Raw genomic sequence first — 19,378 nt, forward strand, 5'->3', positions numbered from 1 at the left:
TGCAACTAAAAAGAAAAAAAAAATGCTGAGCTATTTTTAAATACTTCTGGAAGTATCTCAACTGACCTTTCTAAAAGAGTTGAAATCACCTATCTTTTGAGGATACAAATTTTCTTTTTGTTTTGTTTTGTTGCCAACAGGATTATTGCTGGGGATGGTATCACCAGTACTATGAATCCGCCATTCCTGGAAGCCATTTTTTTTCCTAATTTTTTTTTTAATTTTTATTTATTTATTTACCCTTTTGTTGCCCTTGTCTTTTTTTATTGTTGTTGTAGTTATTATTGTTGTTGTTATTGATGTGGTTGTTATTGCATAGGACAGAGAGAAATGGAGAGGAGGGGAAGACAGAGGGGGGAGAGAAAGATAGACACCTGCAGACCTGCTTCACCGCCTGTGAAGCGACTCCCCTGCAGGTGGGGAGCCGGGGGCTGGAACCCGGATCCTTACGCCGGTCCTTGCGCTTTGCACCACCTGCGCTTAACCCACTGCGCTACCGCCCGACTCCCCCTAATTTTTATTATATAGGAGAGAATGAAATTGAGAAAGGACTGGGAAATAGAGGGAAAGAAAGACAGACCTGTAGAAGAAAATCAATGGAGCACCAAATGGATTTTATGCAGAAACTGACTGGGAAAGATATGTGAATGTCAGAAAATCATACGCCTAGCTAAGTCAACTGTAGACATTCTTCCAAGTACACACACTGCTGATGGCAAAGCAAGAACACTGGTTGTTTACACTAAGTTTTAATACTCATTTTTAAGGCACTCTATCAGTATAATAGTCTGATCATAAGACATAAAAGCAGTGTGAAAACAAGATGGAGACTCCTAGAAAAAGTAATTGCGTGTTTCCTCTATGCTTGCTTACTAATATTACCACAACTCCAAAGCCTCTAGGGTGCCCCTACCACCATTCACAGAGCCACAATTTATTCTTCCTTTGGGCTCTGCATTAATTAGCATTATAAAATGTATGTCACTTTTGATAGTGAATGTAGAAGAGTGAACTGATACTGCTGCAGGAGGGGAAGGGAAATGCACAGCTGAGTCAACATAGTATATATAGGGAGAATGTAACTGAATTCATATTGTTGGTTTTAGGATCTTTGCCGTCTTCTGAGTAATCCATGTGTGCTTACATTTTGCAAATGATGCATGTATTACATTGTCTCCAGAAATAGATAAGATAAAAATACTTGTGCTTCACTTGTTTCTTTTATCAATCTTGGAATATGTCACAGTGAATAGCTTGTTTGGCAATGCTCCTTGCGACTTAATTTTATTTGAATAGTTCCTCGGTGCACACTATGTGACTAGATCACTCAGTAAATGAATGAAGAGAGTGAAAGGATAGGTGAATGAATGAGTGAAGCATCTACTTATCTGTACAATATAAGTCTATCTGGAAATGATCCCTTCCCAAAATCAAGCCTGAGCAACATAGAAAATCAAGGTTTTAATTCCTAACAGATGTGTATGTAGATATATATATGTACATAGATGTGTGTGTGTGTGTGTGTGTGTGTTTGTGTGTGTGTTTTTGTGTGTGTAGCAATGACATGAGAGTTTCCTCACAGGTGAAGGATATCAGTTCCTGTTCTTACTAATGCTAAAGTCTCTTGATGAGATGTCATGTTTGTATATCAAAAACTGAGCATCAGAAAATTTACATTATTGGTCTGACAAATAACTTTATACAAGTTAGAACACTGGCAGAAATTTTTTTATTTATTTATAAAATGAAAATATTGACAAGACTATAGGATAAGAGGGGTACAATTTAATATAGTTCCCACCCCCAGAGTTCCCATCCCTTCCTTTGAAAGCTTTCTTATTCTTTATCCCTCTGGGAGCATGGGCCCAGGATCATTATGGGGTGCAGAAAGTGAAAGGTCTGGCTACTGTAATTGCTTCCCCGCTGAACATGGGCATTGGCAGGTTGACCCATACTCCCAGCCTGTGTCTCTCTTTCCCTAGTGGGGCAGGGCTCTGGGGAGGTGGAGCTCCAGGACACATTGGTGAGGTCATCTGCCCAGAGAAGTGAGGTTGGCATAATATAGCTTATGGAACTTGGTGGCTGGTTAAGATATAAACTTGGTGGTTGGTTAAGATATAAACTTGGTGATTGGTTAAGATATAAACTTGGTGGTTGGTTAAGACATAAAGCAGGACAAATTCTTAAATAATCAGTAACCTAAAGGTAAGAATAGAGCAGATGAGATTTGGGGTCTCCATTTTGGAAAAAGCTAGTAGGTCTATTTTAGCCATATCCCAAGGGGGCCATGACTTTGCTAATGTTTGCTTGAGCTTCACAGTTAACATGCAGGTGGACCAAAGTTATTGTCTGGGGAGATGGTATCAGAGTTGGAGATAGGACTATAAAGCTGGATCAGGGAAGAGAGTAGCTCCCAGATATGGGAAAAGTATATAAATACTGTTAGCTGTAAACCCCATAGATCTGATCTGAGGCCCATATCCATCACAGGAGCCTAGAGGTAGAACTGTTTTAACAGAAAGCAAGATAATAATGGCCTAAATAAAAATATATTGGTTATTTCTCTCCCATGGGAAAGTCAAAACTGGTAGGCAGTCCAGATGGGTAGTACAATCCCATACCTTGGACCATTCAAAAACTCAGAAACTTCAGTTCTCATTGTTCTACCTCTCCAGGGTAGCACTGCAGCCTTGTCACCATCAGTCATCTCCATGTTCCAGCCTTGGGATGGAGAAGACAAAAAATAAAAGTCTTTCTTTTAAGGATTTTTAAACTCCTATAGGTCTGTTTGAAAATTTTAACTCAAAAGTCAAGAAAGAAATAAAGAAAGAAAGAAAGAGAGGAAGGAAAGGAAGGAAGAAAGAAACTGAAGTAGAACCTTTGACTAATTAAACATGTAAGCAGCCAAAATTTAGATTCTGTTACTAAAAGATTTAAAAAAAACTAATGGATAGTTATAGACATGCACAGTTTTATCATTTAAGTAGTCTCAGATTACATTTGGAGAATTTATTAGAAAATGGGATATTTTTTTCCATTTACCTATAAATTACTCATAGAGTCTAGTTAATAATTTATATAGAAAATTTCCTTCTTAGACAAAAAGAAAATGTCCCTCTAAGTTTCTAACCACTAATTTCTACTTAGCAGTGACACTAGATTATAAGCTACTCAAACAGCATGATGCACAAAAACAGTTTTTATTAAAATACCAAATTGTTTGGTTGATACCAACCTTTCCAAGAGTAATAACATTTGTTCCACCTTACTAGATGCTATTTCTGAGGCTAGCTCTTTCATTGTTGAAAGAAATGATTAAATCCAAATGCAACTTGGATATAACTTTTGTTCTTTGTTATAGGTATTTTCACTCCCCCTCTGGGAATATAATTCAAAACTCTTTTGGGAGTGCAGAAGGTGGGAGCTCTGGCTTCTGTAATTGTTTCTTCACTGGACATGGACATTGGCCGATCAGTTCATACCCCCAGCCTGTTTCTTTTTTTTTTTTACTAGCATGTTAATTTATTACAAAAGATGTAAATTATATACATGAGATGCCATGGTACAAAATACAGATAAATGTAGGAAAAGGAAAGTCACACAATGCAAATCCTGGACAATGATTTCAGTTCAGTTTAATACAAAACAGAATTGAGTGATAGCCAATAAATTATTAAAGTCTGAGAGATTTAGATCAATATATAAATCACTAAGCATTTTCTAGATTTCACTGTAAAAATAGTGTAATTTCAATGAAAATACTACAAGTGACATGATTTAATACAGCAGACAATTTAAAGGAAATACAGAGCTCCAGTCCCTTGGCTGTGGAAGGCTCTAGATTTCCATCAGAGGTGTGGAGGGGAGAGAAGGCAAACCTTCAGCCTCCATTTCTAACAGAGAGTAAAATTGCTTGCAGTCACAAGTGTGAGGAATTCACAGGCATGAATGTCCAACAAACTACTATTATTTGATCTCCTAATAAGCTGTACTTGCTGGCTGCCAAGTTGAAAGTCACCACAGCCCAAGCAAGCATCACCTTGGTGCCCTGGTAGCTGAACACCTCATCATGAGTCCAACTTGCTTTTCTTCCTGAGACCACCTGCAAGTCTCTGATTGTGTTACAGGCCTGTGAGTCTTCTGACTGAGGAACAGCAGGCTGGCTTGTGCTCCCAGAGTTGAATGCCATGGTGCTGTAGAGGGGGATCCATTATGTGCCATCTTCTGCAAGCCCTGGCACTTCAGCTTCAAGGTTTTTTTTTTTTTTTTGGGGGGGGGGCAGGGGGGGTGGAAGGTGGAAGGTCTCTTGTAGTCCAGGAGAGCTTGCTTGGAGGATCTATCAGGCAAGCACAGGTACTGATAGACGGTCAAAGAAAGTCAGATTTGCTTCTAGTTGGGAAACGTCGTCCTCTTTGACCAAACAAGCATCTTCAGAGAGATGCACATAGAGAAGTGAGGGTGATGGGGGACCTGCTTAGCCAGCCAGAGGAGCCAAATGAACCCTGGTCAGCAACAGTGTTTGAGACGTCATGACCTGTTTGCCCTCACATCCTTGGAATTCTTCTCAGAGAGGTGCTGCTATCCTCTGCCATCCTGGGTGGGCTCTGCAGAACAGTCTACAGGCAGGAGCCAGCCCTCTGCCCCAGCCTGTTTCTATTGGGTACCTCCAGTGGGGTAGGGCTCAGGAGAGGTCACATTGGTGAGGCCCAGGAAAGTCAAGATGGATGCTATTCTTGATATGTTATAGTCCCAACCAAAATCACGTTGCCCCGGGGAAGCTTTAGTGATGAGTAGAACTCAAGTTGAGCATCTTCCTTCCAACTCCCTATACTGGAGGTCTGACTGAGCGCTTGGCGTCAAATTACACGCAACCTTTCGATCCTCCTTGCACTGTTTGGTGCCCCCAAGGAGAGAGAACACCAGTGTGTAGGAGCCTGGAGCTCTTCTCCTCCACTGATGACTCTTTGTTTTTACTGAACTCAATGGGGTGCTGAACCTCTTGCCAAACTGAGGCTGGGAAAGGGGGTGGTGTTACCAAGCAGCGGCAAACTCATGGATTTTGCTCCCTGGCAGGCTAATTTCAGGGTGGAAGGGTGGGTGGACCACCTGGACTAGGCAAATGGCACCAGTCTGTCTCCAGCTTTCAGTTAGCTCCCCTCCCCATATATCTTAATTACTCCCTCCTTGTAGATTTCACATCTCCAAGAAAACAACTCAACTCATTTCGCCCTTCACAACTTCATTTCAAATTCTTGAGTTCCTATATCACTGAATTTTACAGGGGGAGGAGAGACGGTGCTAACAGACTGTATCCTGATAGGTTGACACCTATTCTTACGTTTCTATCAGTCCTTGAGCTTGACTTTGCTCAAAACCTCCCTCACTATTTTTATTTTCTTTCTGTCTCCCACAAGTTTCTTAGTTGAAGGAAAAGCAGAGTAGTTGAAGAGGGAGTAAGAACTTACTAATCCCCTCCTGGATGAAGACAGATATTCTTGAACCTATTTCATGGACTTGGTCTTAGAGGTTGTGCAGTAAGAAGTTGCCCATAGGCATGTGGTCATGTAATTCTCAAAAGCTTGTGTATTTCCTACAAACTCTCTCTTTCAAGAGACTCCAGCCCTTAACGACAGACACACAGTGGGTACTTAAAGTTCCTTGTTTGGTTAATTGGATGCTCTTCACTGTGAGAAAGTACATGGAACTTGGTATTCAACTAAAATAATGTAACTTACATCCCTGCATTATTTTATAAAGAGAAAAAAAATCAGACTTACGGGGGCATGGCTCTGGTTTAACAGCCAACAGAAAAGACTCTCCCCCAAAACTATAGATGTTGACAACTATCCAACTTAAAGAGAAAATATTTTTGATTCTCAATTTATTTCATCGCCCTTACTTCAATTCAACCAAATTTCTTTTCTACTATTTGATAGACGAATATGAGAAACTATTCCATTTTTTTGTCTCATAGTTTGTAAGATCCTTAAAAAAAAAAGTTCTTTTGTTCTTTCCTTTTTTCTCATACTTATCTTCCCTGCCCCCTGTAGATTCCAGTGGCATTTGTTCCCTTATCTAGAATTTCCAGTTTCAATTCCTTAGCAGTCCTTGACCCTGAGAGTAAAGGAATGGTTACATTATTATCTTTCTTACAGTGCTATATTTATTTTTACTTGAAGGAGTTTCTGTAGCCATCTGAGGAGTAGTATAAAAATCTAAGTATGGAAGAAAAAAAACATATATATATATATTTATTTCCCTTTTCTTTTGAAGGAGGATTTGTTAGTGCCAAAAATAAACTACAGCAATGAGTATAGTTTAATCATTATAGAAAAATATCTGAGTATGTGAGTCATTCATACTGATTACATCAGAAAAGTCTTTCCTTGGTTATTAGGGCAAATTCCATTTCTACACAGAATTGGATGTGAGATATTCTTCTGCCTCTTGTACCCGACAACCATAAACCTTGGGTTTAGGAATGATAATTGATAACTGACTGCCAGCCCTGCAAGAGGACAGGTCCCAACATCCTGCTGAGTTATTGTCCTGAAGAGCTAACAGAAACAGTAGGCAAGGCAAACCGACCTCACTGTGGCTTTCCCAATTGGAAACTCTTCTTCCACTGCTTAGCCTTCTTGTCGGCCCTTTTGACTTCATTTATTTTGCATGCCATATGAGGAATCAAAATGAGCTTCCAACGAGTCTTGGAAATATGGCAGCATCTGTTGCATGCAGGCTCTTTCTGATACTGTTTCATCTGCCTCCTCTTTGGCTCTTCTCAGCCATTAGCTATAAAGATTCGACTATGGGGAGTCGGGCTGTAGCGCAGTGGGTTAAGCGCAGGTGGCGCAAAGCGCAAGGACCGGCGTAAGGATGCCGGTTCGAGTCCCCAGCTCCCCACCTGCAGGGGAGTCACTTCACAAGTGGTGAAGCAGGTCTGCAGGTGTCTATCTTTCTCTCCCTCTCTCTGTCTTCCCCCATCTCTCTCCATTTCTCTCTGTCCTATTCAACAAAAATAACTACAACAAGAAAACAACAAGGGCAACAAAAGGGGATAAATAAATAAAATAAATATTTTTTTAAAAAAAAAGATTCGACTATGGTGCATTTTGATAATGATGGAAATGTCAGTAGTGGAATTGAAGGAACTTGGAACTAGAGAAATAACTCAGCAAATACAGTCCATGCTATGTCATGGATGAGGCTCAGTTCAGTCCCCAGCATCACATGGGAAGTACTTACAGTGATACTGGAGGAAGTTCTTGTGCTGTGGTATGTCTATTTGTCTGACTCTATCTAAATGAAAAACATGTTAACCCAGAGTAGTAAAATTATTCATCTCTGAGACCATGGGGACATCAAAAGAAAAAGGAAATGAGTTGCTAAGCCATCTTATTGTATATTTTGATCCTCTCAGGAGTTTCACCACTTTGGCCCATATTTTTTAGGTAGAAAGGATAAGAGAGGGAGAGGGAGAGAGAGAGAGAGAGAGAGAGAGAAAGAAATAGCAGAGCCAGAGCTCCATTTTATACAGTGGGAACCTGGGTTATGCACAGGGTAAAGAGCTAGGTATTTTCCTGAGAGGCATTTTGGTGACCCCAGTCATATTATCTCCCCCCCTTTCATTGCGTAAGTCATCTCCTTTGTTCTATCTTCAATGAACCTCAAAGGTACCATGTTCAGTAAGATAATCCAGAAAGAGAAGAGCAAATACTGGAAGACATTTTATCTTTAATTTTTATTTACTTATTTATTTTTTATAGCCACCAGGATTATTGCTGGGCCTCAGTGCCAGCACGATGAGTCCACTGCTCCTGGAAACCTTTTTTTTTTTTTCTCATTTTTTTTCCTAATTTTTTTTTATTAGCTAGGACATAGATAAATTGAGAGCGGACGGGGAGATAAAGATGTAGACCTGCAGACCTGCTTCATCACTTGTGAAGCAGACCTCCTGCAGGTGGCGAATGGGGGGCTTGAACCTGGGTCCTTACATTTGGTAATATGTGCACTTAACCAGCTGCACCACTGACTGGCCCCCAGAAGCCTTCTTTTCTAAGGTCAAACATTTGGAATCTTGAAAAGTTTATACTTTACATCTGGCTTTCTGCTGTGTCTAGACTCTATAAAGTTTGATGTCACACATTCCAATGACAACAAAGTTCTTTATTGAGAAGTCAGAAATATCCTTCGAGCACAAAACGTACAGGTGAGGGTCATTGAACCTAGTGTATATTTTCTCCTTTCACCTAAGTCTTTTAAAAAATATTTTCATTTACTTTATTTTAATGAGAAAGAGTAGACACAAAGGGAAAGATACTGAGAGAAAGAGACGATAACACTGCTCAGTTCTGGCATATGATGGTGCTGGGGATTGAACCTGAGATCTCAGAGTCTTAGGCTTTTAAGGCATTTGCATAACCATTATGCTGTCTCCTCCCTAGTCCCAGTTCTAAGTCTTAAACAGAAATCCAGTCTTAAATGTTGCTGGTTTCTTTACACTCAGGCAGAAATATAGGCGTCAGCAAGACCTAGCCTGCATAAAAGGATCTTGGTAAGGATAGCTGGAGAATGAAGCTGGCAGTCTGTGTGTTCAGATCTTGAGACAAGAAAGTCAGCACACTTAGAGATCCCATAATGGTTACATTGTAGGTCTGTGTCTTTTCCAATGCAAAGACCACTGACTGTCTGTCACTGTTACCCTGTGGCCACACCTCCCGGAAGTCAGCGCATACTGTGTGAATCTGGAAAGGTGTCTTTTTCACCCCACCCCTAGTTCTCTTATTTATGTTTTCCAGGATTAAAAGTCAACTGTGATGTTATTAGCTCATTTTTGAATCCAGAAATAATTTGTTTTCTTTTTTAAATTTGTTATCGTCTTTATTTATTTATTGGATAGACACAGGCAGAAATTGAGAGGAAGGGGGAGGGAGAGAGGGAGAGAGACAGAAAGATACCTGCAGTACTGCTTCACCACTTGTGAAGCTTTCTCCTTGCAGGTGGAAACTGGGGCTTGAACCTGGGTCCTTATGCACTGTAACATGTGCACTCAGCCAGGTGCACCACTACCCGACTCCCAATAATCTGTTTTCTTCAAAAGACAATTGTTGTGGGTTTATTTTTTTTCCCTTGCCTGCTTCAGATTCTGAAGAAAGTTCTAAGCCAAAATGTCACAGCCTGGGTATTGGTGACTGCTAACAAGTAAATTTAAATAGCATGTTGAGTAAAGGTAGATTATTACATTTCCTATAGAACAAGTATAGGGAAGAAAGAAGGAAGAGTCCTTGTAATGTTCATATTTATTCTTCTGTCTCTAATGTTTAAAAAGACAGAATTTCCTTTGTGGTCAGAGTTTAATTCAGAGTTTAATAATTATACCTAGGAATACAAACTATCTCTCTGAAAATCTCATTTCCCAAGATGTGCTGTGAGAGACAAGAGTAATTCTTTTTGCTGGAAAGATCAAGATTATTTTTAATGTCCTGGGATCTGTGGGATTTAACTCTGTTATTTTTTTGATCCCAAGTATTGACAAGGCACTGAACGTAGGTTCTGCTTAAGTAGCATGAGCTGTGTCTAGAATCCATTCCTAAATCAACCCCTCTGACTTAGACAAGATAGGATCCTGTACCAGTTCTCCTTCTTTCTTATTGTGTGAACTTAGAACTCATCTGAACCTCATTGACAAATCTGAAGTAGTAATGCCACCAACCACATAAGGCAAAATAATTATAATAAGTCCTCAGTCTAAACTAGCTGTCAATGTGATCCTTATCTTTTAACTCTCATAGAAAAAATTCTACAACATAGCAATCACTTCTGCTTTTCAAATTACGCAACAGATACCAAAAAATAAGGGAGTAAGCTGATTTGAATGTATAAAGAAAAAAACTCATACTCTTCTTATCAATGACCACTCCTTTGAAGACATTTGGCTTAAAACTTATATTTCTTTTTATGTCTTGATTAAGGACCTGGACCTTAGTAAGTATCATTTCTCTTAGTATGGGTCTAGTTAGTAAGAGTTTGGATCTGAAAACAACACCAAGGATGTGACCTTTTTGTTGGCATTCAGTTATTAGAAGCATAAGCATTTTTGCTATAGGAGAAACCCTACCTGGAAGTCTAATCACAGCTCTCTACACTAATACTGAACCAGAACTGTGACACTTCCTTGCAGTTTATATGACATGTGTTCGCCCCTGAGGCTTCAAATGGACAGAGAGATCAGCAGTTCAGTAGGAGCTGAGCGAAACATTTACAGTAGCTGGTGAAGGAATAAACTGTCACAACTGGGGGTATGTTCTTTGGGTCAGATACATGTTCACCCTTACTTCAGAGATCAATTCATCTTTATATGTTTAAAAAGAAACTGCTTCAAACATTTGTGCAGTGTTGTAATGTCTACTGAAAAAGAATTTCATAACCTTGCTTTCCGTACCTGTTATGTGACTAGTTCTATAATTGGGGCTAGAAATAATCTCTTTATACCCTTTTGGTGAGATTAAAAAAAAATGAATAGATACATCTACTTAATACAGAATAAAATAAGAATTTTGAGAAATATGCTAACATTGTGCGCCTATAGTTTCTGTGAGTCTTGTAAGGGCCAGCCAAGTAGAAAGACTTTCAACATAAGTACATTATTCTGAACTTAAGTCATTAAGAACATTCTACTTAAGAACATTCTACTGGCTGAAAAGTTTTGGAAAGTTCTGGTGGAGAAATGTTACTACAGTTATAATTGAGGGAGATAGACAAGGCTCCAAAGACTGAGGAAGTTTAAGCAGAAGACAGTCTCAAGTGAAGCATGCTGAGGTGGTACTGGTCGTGTTGATTGGGTTGGGATCAGCAGATGCAATATCATTTGGTATGAATTGAGTGAAGTATGCAGGAAAGTGAGCCCCAAGCTAGAAGTTCCAGGACTGGGGGGAAATATAGGCTCTATAGAGGAAGCAGGAGGTCCCTGCTATCTTAGGGTTTAAGTAGGCTATAGATAGTTATTGCTGTAATCACATTATCTGGCAATTGGGTTAACTTTGAAAATCGCATTGTTAGGATTTGCTGTATCATACACAACATCACCATAATTTATGTCCTTTGACATTATTTGTATATAGCTGTGCCACCAGTTGCTTCTGTTCTCCCTGGTCTAAGCTTTTAAGAGAGTCAACATAACAAAGACTCAGCCTATGGTCTGTGCATTAAAAAGTTTGAGATATTCACTCAATTTTCCCCTCTCATATTAATTAAAAAAAAACTAGTATAGCTACAGGCCTTTTGGAATATAACTAAAATATGCCTACTAGCTATCTACAAAACAGCGGACCCCTTCCCCCCACTCTTCATCTGCACTATTCCAGCCTTTAGGTTCATGATTGGTCAACGATTTGTTTGGCTTTGTATGTTAACTCTCTTTTCAGCCACCAGGTTCCAGATATTAGCATGATGACAAACAGACTTCCCTGGACAGACAACCCCATCAGTGTGTCCTGGAGCTCCGATTCCCCAGAATCCCACCCCACTAGGCAAAGAGAGAGGCAGGCTAGGAGTATGGATAGGCCTGTCAATGCCCATGTTCAGTGGGGAAGCAGTTGCAGAAGCCAGACCTTCCACCTTCTGCATCCCACAATGACCATAGGTCCATACTCCCAGAGGGATAAAGAATAGGAAAGCTGTCAGGGGAGGGGATGGGATACAGAGGTTTGGTGGTGGGAATTGTGTGGAGTTGTACCCCTCTTATCCTGTGGTTTTTGTCAGTGTTTCCTTTTTATAAATAAAATAAAATAATAAAGAAAAACTGATTAAAAAATAAATAAGCAAACTGTTGTTTAGAGAAGGGGAAGTAGTAGCCATCCAATCACAGAGCCACACCTCATGTCACACCACGTCATGCCATAGCGTAAGACCATATATGGCCCTAACAGGCACTAGCCATGCTCTTGGTCATGAGTTAAGGAACTTGTGATGAGGAAGTCTCCGCCCCCAGCCTGGAGTTTCAGTGCCATCTTGGGTCCACACAGTAGAGAAGGGACACACCTACCACCTCTCTTTGGGAGGGCTTGGTGTCTACCCTCTCAAGACTCGATGAAGAGATGACAGGCCTCGACCCAGCCATAGGGTCAGTCTCTCCCACAGTAGGGGCATAATTCTGTACCATCCCACCACCAAAGATCTGTTCCCCCATCTCCCTCCAACAGTAGCCACCATGATTCCCCCAATGTCATAGATATGGGTTGACTATGTCTTGTTCTTTTTTCAAGTTCATGTGTTTCGGTTCTCTATAGTCCACATATGAATGAAATCATCCCATAGTAGTCCTTCACTTCTTCCACTACCAGTTCCATCCTTTTTTTTTTTTTAATTTTTTATTGAAGGGTTAATGGTTTACAGTATAGTTTTTTTGTTTTTGTTTTTTTGTTGGTTTTTTTTTTTTGCCCTCACCACTTTAGTCACCAAAAGTCTGTGTCCCCATCTCCACCTCCTTAAATAACAATTTTCTATATTCTGCCTATGAGTGAAACCACTCTGTAGTTGTCCTTCACTTCTTGACTTGCTTCACTAAGCATTATCTTTTTTGTCTCAAAGGATACTATATAGTCTTCTTTAGTTGCTGAGTAGTACTCCACTGAGTGTATGTCCCATGACTCCTTTTAGGTTCTCCTGGTGGGTAAAAAGAAATCTTTCTGTATTTGCTCTTTCAAATATCTATAACTCAAAATAATCAATATACCAAAATTGGATACTTTGGAATGCTATGTCCTGACATCCTTCAGAATAAATGCAGCAACTTCAGAATGACCGTATCAGACACCTTTGGGAAACAGTGATGAAAACAATACTTTGCAGATTGGATTTACACATGGATAGTCTGAATCTTAAGCCATTTCTTATTGAAAATAAATTTCACCTCTCATTTTCTGTTTTATCTTTTTCTCCTATGCCTACACTTGTAGAGGAGAAGCCCGGTAAGAATTAACTAACAAGTCTTTTCCACATTTTGACCTGTTATGTATTCTGATCATTTTCTTTATCTGCATAGCTGATGACTGAATGTGTTTAACACCAAAAAAAAGATTATGAAATTCATAAATAAACCTTTGTGAAACAGGACAAGTCTAATAATGTCTCTTGGAAGAAAATGGAAGTTGACTGCTAAGTGACTTCACAAACCTGTTACTAAGGGTCACTGAGTAATTTGGTAAAGACACACTTCTGCCTCAATCGCAGACCTGAGATCAAATATTTTAGTCATTAGGTTTCATTTGTTGTCATTTCCACTTGAATTAGTCAGCCTACATGTATATCAGAAGCTAAGCACATACATTTTTAGTTAATTTTTACTTAATGTACAACTTGACCACATCCATCCTGAATAAATGTTGTAAAGTTAACCTTAGAAAGGGAAATTGTTTCTCTTTTCTCTTATTTCCCATTTAGTCAAAGAAATGTCCTTTCCTGTAGTTGACAGAGACAGAAGACAGGGCCACCTTTTGCATGACCCTTCTTAGTACTAGTGGGTGATTTTTAAAAGTAGCACAAATCTGATATGATGTATCTATCTACATATATATTTTTTCATTTTAAAGCATTCATGAAACAGATCTACTTTTAAAAATGCAATGCTCTCTTCTTGTCTACCTAGTATTTTGGGAAAACGTTCCCAAGACACCACTGCATAGATGAGAGTGACAACATCTCTACAGAAAACATATTAGCAGGCACAGAGAAGTGTTGATGGTTTCTTCAGTTCACTGAAGTGGATGCTGTAATAAGTGCAGCCTAGTCTAGAAGGCTCTGTAGTTCTCACAGGATAAACACTAGTAGCACTTTTGTAGAAGAGACTAGAGAAGGGGAAGAAGATGCAGGAAAAGCCAAAAGTGGAATCAAAATATTATAATTTATCAAAATATGGACCCACTGTTTTTTGTTTTCAGTAAGAAAAGAAGTACCTATTATTATTTTCATTGATACTATTTTCTGATTGTTACTAAATAGCCCACTTGTGACTAATATTAATTCATCCATGTAGTAGATGTTGTATAGCATAATATGACATATGGTTGGAGTATCATATGATATGGCTGGTGCTGTTTAGTAGACTTTCATTATATTTTGCCAGTTTCATTTACTTTCCTTGACCCCAAGTCTTTGTCTAACATACTGAAATTTGCCTACCTCAGATATTGACAGGGGTATATGAACAGGTTACCTGTGTTGCTTTAAAAATTCTTGGTGGACTCTCCTCCTATTGTTTTGATAGTTCTGACATTCAGTATTCCTTCCATTGCAACTATTAGGATAAGCCCCTCTACTGATTCCTTGACTCCTTTTTCTTTGAAAATATCCATCTTGTTGGTTATTCAACATAGTCAACATTGGTATCTTGGTTATTCAAAACAAAACAAAATGCTCTTTGTTTCTCCTCCCAAACAGAATTTTTTTTTATTTTGTTAAAGTTTTTTTATTTTACTGTTGAGGGAGATGCAGAGAGAGAGAGAGAGAGAAAGACAGAGAGAGAGAGAGAGAGAGAGAGAGAGAGAGACACCAGGTCACTGCTCAGCTCTGGCTTATGGTGGTACAGGGGACTGAACCTGGGACTTTGAAAAACCTCAGGCATAAGAATTTGCCAAATGGAATTTTAGAAGATCCTCCCAAATTAATTCTATCAAATATGAATAGGATTCACTGTAGTCTGACTTGTAATAAATATAATAAATTTAAACACTGGGGCCAGGTAGTGGTGCACCTGGTTAAGTGCTCACATTATGTGTGCAAGGACCAAGGTCAAGCCCCTAGTTCCTACCTGCAGGGAGAAAGCCTCATGAGTACTGAAGCAGGGCTGCAAGTCAATATCTCTCTCTCTATCTACCTCTCTCTCTCCTCTCAATTTCTTTCTGTCTCTATCCAATAATAAATAAATAAAAATATTTTGAAAAGAAATTTAAATGCAGTAGGAGACACAATGGGTACTTATGAGATCATCGGTCTTCTTTCCCAGGAAATTCTCGGACATGATTCGCTGATTCTACTATGCTTGTACTATATAAACATAATTCTTGTTTGGTACTGCAACAACAATGGAAAAAAAAAAATCCAAGGGCAACAAAAAGGAAAATAAATAAATATCTAAAAAAATTTTAAAAGAATTATAAAGTCTGAATCTAAAAGACTGTGACATGTCAATGAGAGTTTAAAATCCATTCAAACCACAGTATTTGACTGCGAATTTAGACCCATAAGTATCTACTCGTAAGTGTCCTCTTCCCTAATTTTATTTAAATTGCACCCATGCAGGTAGACAAATAAGGCAAATAAAAAAATCTAAATCAGGGGGCTAGGTGGTGGCGCACCTGGTTGATCGCACAAGCTACATGAGAGGTGAAGCAGGGCTGCAAGTGTCTCTCTGTCCATCTCCCTCTCTACCTCCCCCTTCCTCTCAATTTCTGGCTGTCTCTATCCAGTAAATAAATAAAGATACTTTTATAAAAATCTAAATCAAAAGCCAAGTTCATTAGAGCAGATATATCTAATCTCCTAAGACTTTCTAAACTCTCTGTCTAGTTGTGAACATCTGCCCGCTTTCATAGCTGTAGAGAGGCAGCTAGACCGGGCCTCCATGAAGGCCTTCAATCTGCTGAAAAGAAAGCTTTCCCGTTCTCATGTGCTGTTTGCGTTCTCCAAAATGGATCCACCCTCATCAGTTGAGCAGCCTCCTCTGTGTCTTCTGTCTTCTACGGGTGCTTTTTGCCTGAATTTTGAGATTGGTCGAGATTGAGTCCCAGGCAGCTGCTATTGAATTCATAGACTCAGCCCACATCCTTGAAACAAAATTCTTGAGCTACCTCTCCTTCACCAACCACAGCATTAGTTCTCATTACTGCAGAAGTCACCTCAGCAGAGAGAGTGATCAGAGATGCTTGAGCTAAATCAACGGCCGCTCTCCTCAAGGTTTGAGGAGTGAAGGAAACAAGTCATGCGTCTTAACTTGAGTTTCTCCAGATACCATCTGCCTCAAGGATGTTCCCCCTGGTGCTCCACTGTTTTTTAGCTACCCAACCCCCCTCCAGCCCCACCCGTGTTGTTCTGAGGCTCCTCCTCTTCCTGCATATCAACCTACTGCCCAAGTGACCAAGCCAAAATGGATACTTGCAAAGAATGAAAACCTTCTCATCAGCAGATATTCCATAGATCACCAAAGAGAAGAATCAAACAAAGAAGAGGTCTGAGTCCCCCTCTCTGAATTCTGGCATTTCTCTTTAATCTCTAACTATGGGATAAATGCATTGTGTCTATGATGCTTGCTAGTACTCTATTGAAAGTTCCCCTGTGATATCTTTTCTCTAAACTGCTATCTCCTGTGCCAAAATCTGGAGGAAAATTTCTTATGACGAGACTCAGAAAATAGCCAATAAAATGCTCGTGCATGTGTCTGTCTTAGTCTGGTGTAGACATCTAAAACGAGCATATCCTCATTACCAAAGCTCTATTACACTTTGGAAAGACCCTCTTTATGTGAAACCATTAAACTATTTGGTGGTTATCTTCCTTTGACATAATTTTAAAAAAACAAAAAACTTGAGTATATATTCAGTTGGCTGTTTATAAATCTTCTATTAGCCAAGCCTGTTGACTGATCCATCATTCTCTGACTAGGTATCTGTTCTCTCTTCCTTTTTGCTGATCACAGAGGCGCAGCCCGGTAAGAAACTTCAACATTTTTACCTTGAACATGTGAGAAAATTGCTGCCAAGACCAAGTGGCCAGGGTGAAATCTTTAGATTTATGACTAGTATCAACTAGTCAGATAAATTGGAAGCCTCCGGTCCAATGAGTGTCAAGAACATATATAGGATTACTAGTAGACTTTTCCATAACAATTATACATCTAATTATTACTTCTACCGGTACATTTCAGAAATTGGTTTGGGTGTGTATGTGTATGTTTGTGTGCTTGGTGTAAAGATTGGTTAGAAAGTAAAAAAAAAAAAAAAAAAAAGTTTTTAAAAAGTGGTGAGAAATGATAAGAAAATAAGAAAACTTCAAAGACATATTTTTCAGCTTAATTGAAAATCTGTCTCTGGACTATGGCTTCTATGGGTCAGTGCAGGTCATAGTTTCCATCTTGGGCAGACAAGATATGTTTTCTGGTCTATAGACTTGAAGAAAAGTTGGGTGCTGGGAGATAGCTCACCAAAGATGATGTGTGCCTAGTCTATGTGCTTGTTCTGGCTTCCAGCCCTGGCACCCCATGAAAGTGCTCTAGCGCCAGGGGTCACTTCAGTGCTGCTCTAGCTGCCTCTCTGTCTCTGAGATAAAAAGAATGGGGAAAAAAAAAAAGTCATCCTGGGGATGGTGACATTAGAAGAGTGAGGCCTAGATACAAGAAAAAAAAATAATAATGATGATGATAAGTTGGTGAAAATAAACCTGTATTCGTTTACATTTGCAAAGTGAAGTTTCATTTCCCTCAGGTTGAAGAGTGTGATGAATTAAAAACATGAAAAAAGACGGGTCTTTGCTGGGTTTGAAGTGACTCCCAGTCAGTGCCTTGAGAGTAGGAATGGAGCTGAAAACACCCTCTGAAAAAAATCCCTGTGCCTGTGTCAACTTGATGAGTCTGTTTTATCTGTAAAGCAAAGAGCCTGCTGCAATTGACAAGTCAGTGATTCTCCTTGTCAACCACATACCTAGAGAACAAGCGTTATTCCCATGTGATTCCAACTCAGTCACTAGGTGACAAATCACAACAAATCGCCTTTCTTGAAGTAACACTGTTTCATACAGTTGTGATCATAGTCTATAATCTTCATGCACGCCCATTGCAAAGCAACATGGGTATATACTACATTAAATTCACCGCTGAAAGTCCAATACCATTTTTAAAATAAAACAAAAAGTTAATTCAAAATGAAGGAACTTTATTCAACATTTATGTATTAGAACAGTCACTGAAAGGAGGAACATGTGACTGTGTGAGAAGGAGAAATTTTCTGGTTATTGTTGTTTGGTTTCATTTTAATTCAATGAGCTATTTACTGCACACAATTTATGTGGTCAGAATGACTAAACTTGTTTTAAATGTCTCATCTCACAACATCTAAGCCATCAAAGTCTTATGTCCTGATTCATTCCAATAGCTATTCCTTTTGAATTGGTTTTATACTTATTCTAGGCAATGATTTTCTTACATATTTCTATCATGTTTTGCTTGAACTTAACTGGTCATTATTCATAAGGATTATTTCTGTACTTAACTATTTATCATAAAAATGTTACAAGGAATTCTTTAGTACCTCTTGATGGTAAATCTGTTGAATGAATTGATGCAATGGGATACGATGAATACAAACAAAGCTTTCTACCTGGTGTCAGGTGTTTGTACAATTCGTTGAGCTCACACATTGCCATGTGCAAGGACTCAGGTTCAAGCTCCTGGTTCCCACCTGCAGTAATGCAGGTGTTTCTCTCTCTTTCCCACCACCCCCCTGCCTCCTCCTCCCCTCTCAGTTTCTCTCTATCCTAACAAAAGAAGAGGAAGAGGAGGAGGAGGAAGAGGAAGAGGAAGAAGGAGAAGGAAGAATTGGAGAAGGAGAAGGAGGAGAAAGGAAAGGAGGAGGAGGAAGAGGAAGTAAAGGAGAAAGAGAAGATGAAGATGAAGAAGAAGGAGAAGAAGATTTTTTTTCCTTCCAGGAACAATGAAATTGTCATACAAGCAGTGAACCCCTGGTGATTAAAAAAAGAAGAAGACAAAGCTTTGTACTTTTCTGGGTTTCATATCTATTGCATTTTAAATAAAAGAGATAGAATAGAGAGGCCAGAAATTCTATGTATCTTCTGGAATCTGCAAATTCCTGGATCCCTGGTCTCATCATTGTATCTCATACAATGATGTCTCTCCTCTAACAGCATTCCATGCTAGGAATCTTTCCTAATGATTTTGCTTCAAAACTTTTAGTCTAATCAGTCCTTCTCTAGTTAGAGTAAGTTTAGGCTAGGGCATCATAAAAAGTAAAACTGACTTTCTCAGATTCTTCTAGCCAGGGCACTTCAGCAAAATCTCAGTGTCTTGGACTGGTAGCCACAACAACAGGTCTGGGAAAGGATCAGAATCAGCCCCATCAATTTGCTTCCTGCCACCATATTTGAGCACCATGGACAGAATCAAGAGGACAACATGGATGGTGGAATAGTGCTTTGATGTCTCTCTCCCCAAAACAAATAAATACATAATAAAACAGCCAAGTCATTGGCAATGCTCCTCAATGTTCCGTCTCTTTTTAAATTTGCCACAGAACTTTGAAAGTCGCATTCCTACACTAACGACTTTCTCTTCACAACTGGTGGACACCCATCTGCTCAGCATTAAAAGTTCCTT

At 39.3% G+C, this 19,378-nt stretch overlaps 1 protein-coding gene across 5 annotated transcripts in view; it reads left to right on the forward strand.

The window, feature by feature from the left end:
* The window catches only part of SGIP1 (SH3GL interacting endocytic adaptor 1), a 217,906-nt gene that overhangs the window by 102,165 nt on the left and 96,363 nt on the right, over positions 1 to 19,378 (forward strand). Inside the window, exons 8-9 of one of the 5 annotated variants that reach the window (XM_060206371.1) lie at positions 12,957 to 12,968; positions 16,691 to 16,702. The exons of the other annotated variants lie outside the window; for them this stretch is intronic. Coding sequence (XP_060062354.1) covers positions 12,957 to 12,968; positions 16,691 to 16,702 — 24 coding nt within the window. The remainder of the gene's footprint in view (positions 1 to 12,956; positions 12,969 to 16,690; positions 16,703 to 19,378) is intronic. 5 annotated transcript variants of the gene reach the window in all.

Source organism: Erinaceus europaeus, chromosome 13 (genome assembly GCF_950295315.1).
Source record: "Erinaceus europaeus chromosome 13, mEriEur2.1, whole genome shotgun sequence".
NCBI classification, from domain to species: domain Eukaryota; kingdom Metazoa; phylum Chordata; class Mammalia; order Eulipotyphla; family Erinaceidae; genus Erinaceus; species Erinaceus europaeus.